We start from the raw sequence: 1264 nt of genomic DNA on the forward strand, positions 1-1264 counted from the left end.
TCTTTTCTTCCTTTTGGTTTGGACAGTTGGCTTCTGCATGCCCCTTTTAGTTGCAGCCATAGCAGGTTACTTCGACTTGACTCTTGGACTGGCTTGCACCATCTTGGACTGAATCGCCTTCTTAATGTACTTCTTTGTGAATCCCTTCTTCTTTCTGCAGAGCTTGCATACTAGATTGACGAGTTCGGCTGCTATCTCATCGTCGTCATCTTCTGTGTCCGGTTCTTCTTCAGACTTTGGTTCAGTTTTATACTTTTTTTTTACTTCCTGGGTTCTTCTTGTACCTGCAATCAAGGCAATACCCTTCTCGTCTGAGCATGCATTAGTCTGTTCATGCAATTCAAATTTAGAAAAAAGTTCGTCTAACTTAATTAAAGAAAGATCCTTGGATACCTTGTAAGCATCTACCATGGATGCCCACAAGGTATTCCATGGAAAAGCATTTAACGCATACCTGATTATGTCGCGGTTCTCCACCTTCTATCCGATGGTGTGGAGGCAATTGAGGAGGTCTTGTATACGAGCATGAAGTTGGCTCACCGACTCACCTTCCTACATTTTCATGTTATACAATTTATTCAAAAGCAAATCATGTTTGTTTACCTTTGTATTAGAAGTGCCCTCGTGTAGCTTGATCAGTTTTTCCCACAGCTCTTTCGGACTTGAGAATGGGTCGACTCGGTTTAACTCTTCCTTTGTCAGTCCACATTTAAGAGTGCATGTTTCTTTAGCGTTGGCTTCAACCTTCTTTATTATGCATGTGCCCCAGTTCTCGCATGAAACTAGTTTTCCCGTGCCGTCGAGTGGGAGTGTGATGCCAGTCTTGATGATCATCCACATCTCGAACTAGGTTTGAAGGTAAGACTCCATTCGGCCCTTCCAGTAGTCGAAATCTTCGCCAGTGAAGAGAGGAGGTCGGGCTGTGCTATAGCCTTCTTGATGGACCATCTTAGAGAAAACCTCGCTCACAAAAAGACAAAGAATTTGGTTCCAAGACTTGGTCTTAGAATTAGTAGTGCGGGATTTAAGAAAATAAAAATGTGAACTCGAGTGGTGTTGCACTAACTTCGAGAAAAAGTCAATTGCAATAAAAATAGATCGGAAGGCGACAATTTTACTGATTCTGATCGACCCAAGAAACTAAAAATTACCACGAAAAATTGCTTAAATGGTGGTTTCACCAATTCAAAGTGACCCCGCTCTAATACCAATTGTGTTAGAATGTATACTAAAAGTCTAGCTTTTTATATAAACATTTATTTTG

The 1264-nt window shown here is 41.1% G+C and overlaps 1 protein-coding gene across 1 annotated transcript; it reads right to left on the reverse strand.

The window, feature by feature from the left end:
* Positions 1-480: 480 nt before the first annotated feature.
* Positions 481-840, reverse strand: LOC122050380. Its single transcript, XM_042611286.1, has 2 exons — positions 604-840; positions 481-552 (listed from the first exon to the last, which is right to left on the reverse strand). Exons 1-2 carry the CDS (start codon positions 838-840, stop codon positions 481-483), a joined length of 309 nt encoding a protein of 102 aa, XP_042467220.1.
* Between the last annotated feature and the right edge of the window lie 424 nt (positions 841-1264).

The sequence above is a fragment of the Zingiber officinale genome, chromosome 3A (assembly GCF_018446385.1).
Source record: "Zingiber officinale cultivar Zhangliang chromosome 3A, Zo_v1.1, whole genome shotgun sequence".
NCBI classification, from domain to species: domain Eukaryota; kingdom Viridiplantae; phylum Streptophyta; class Magnoliopsida; order Zingiberales; family Zingiberaceae; genus Zingiber; species Zingiber officinale.

Excerpts from the sequence above, each read along its gene's own strand:
- LOC122050380 (XM_042611286.1), bottom strand. The coding sequence starts at position 840 with ATGTGGATGATCATCAAGACTGGCATCACACTCCCACTCGACGGCACG. Across the intron at positions 553-603 it reads AGGGCACTTCTAATACAAAG|GAAGGTGAGTCGGTGAGCCA; the intron begins GTAAACAAACAT and ends ATGAAAATGTAG.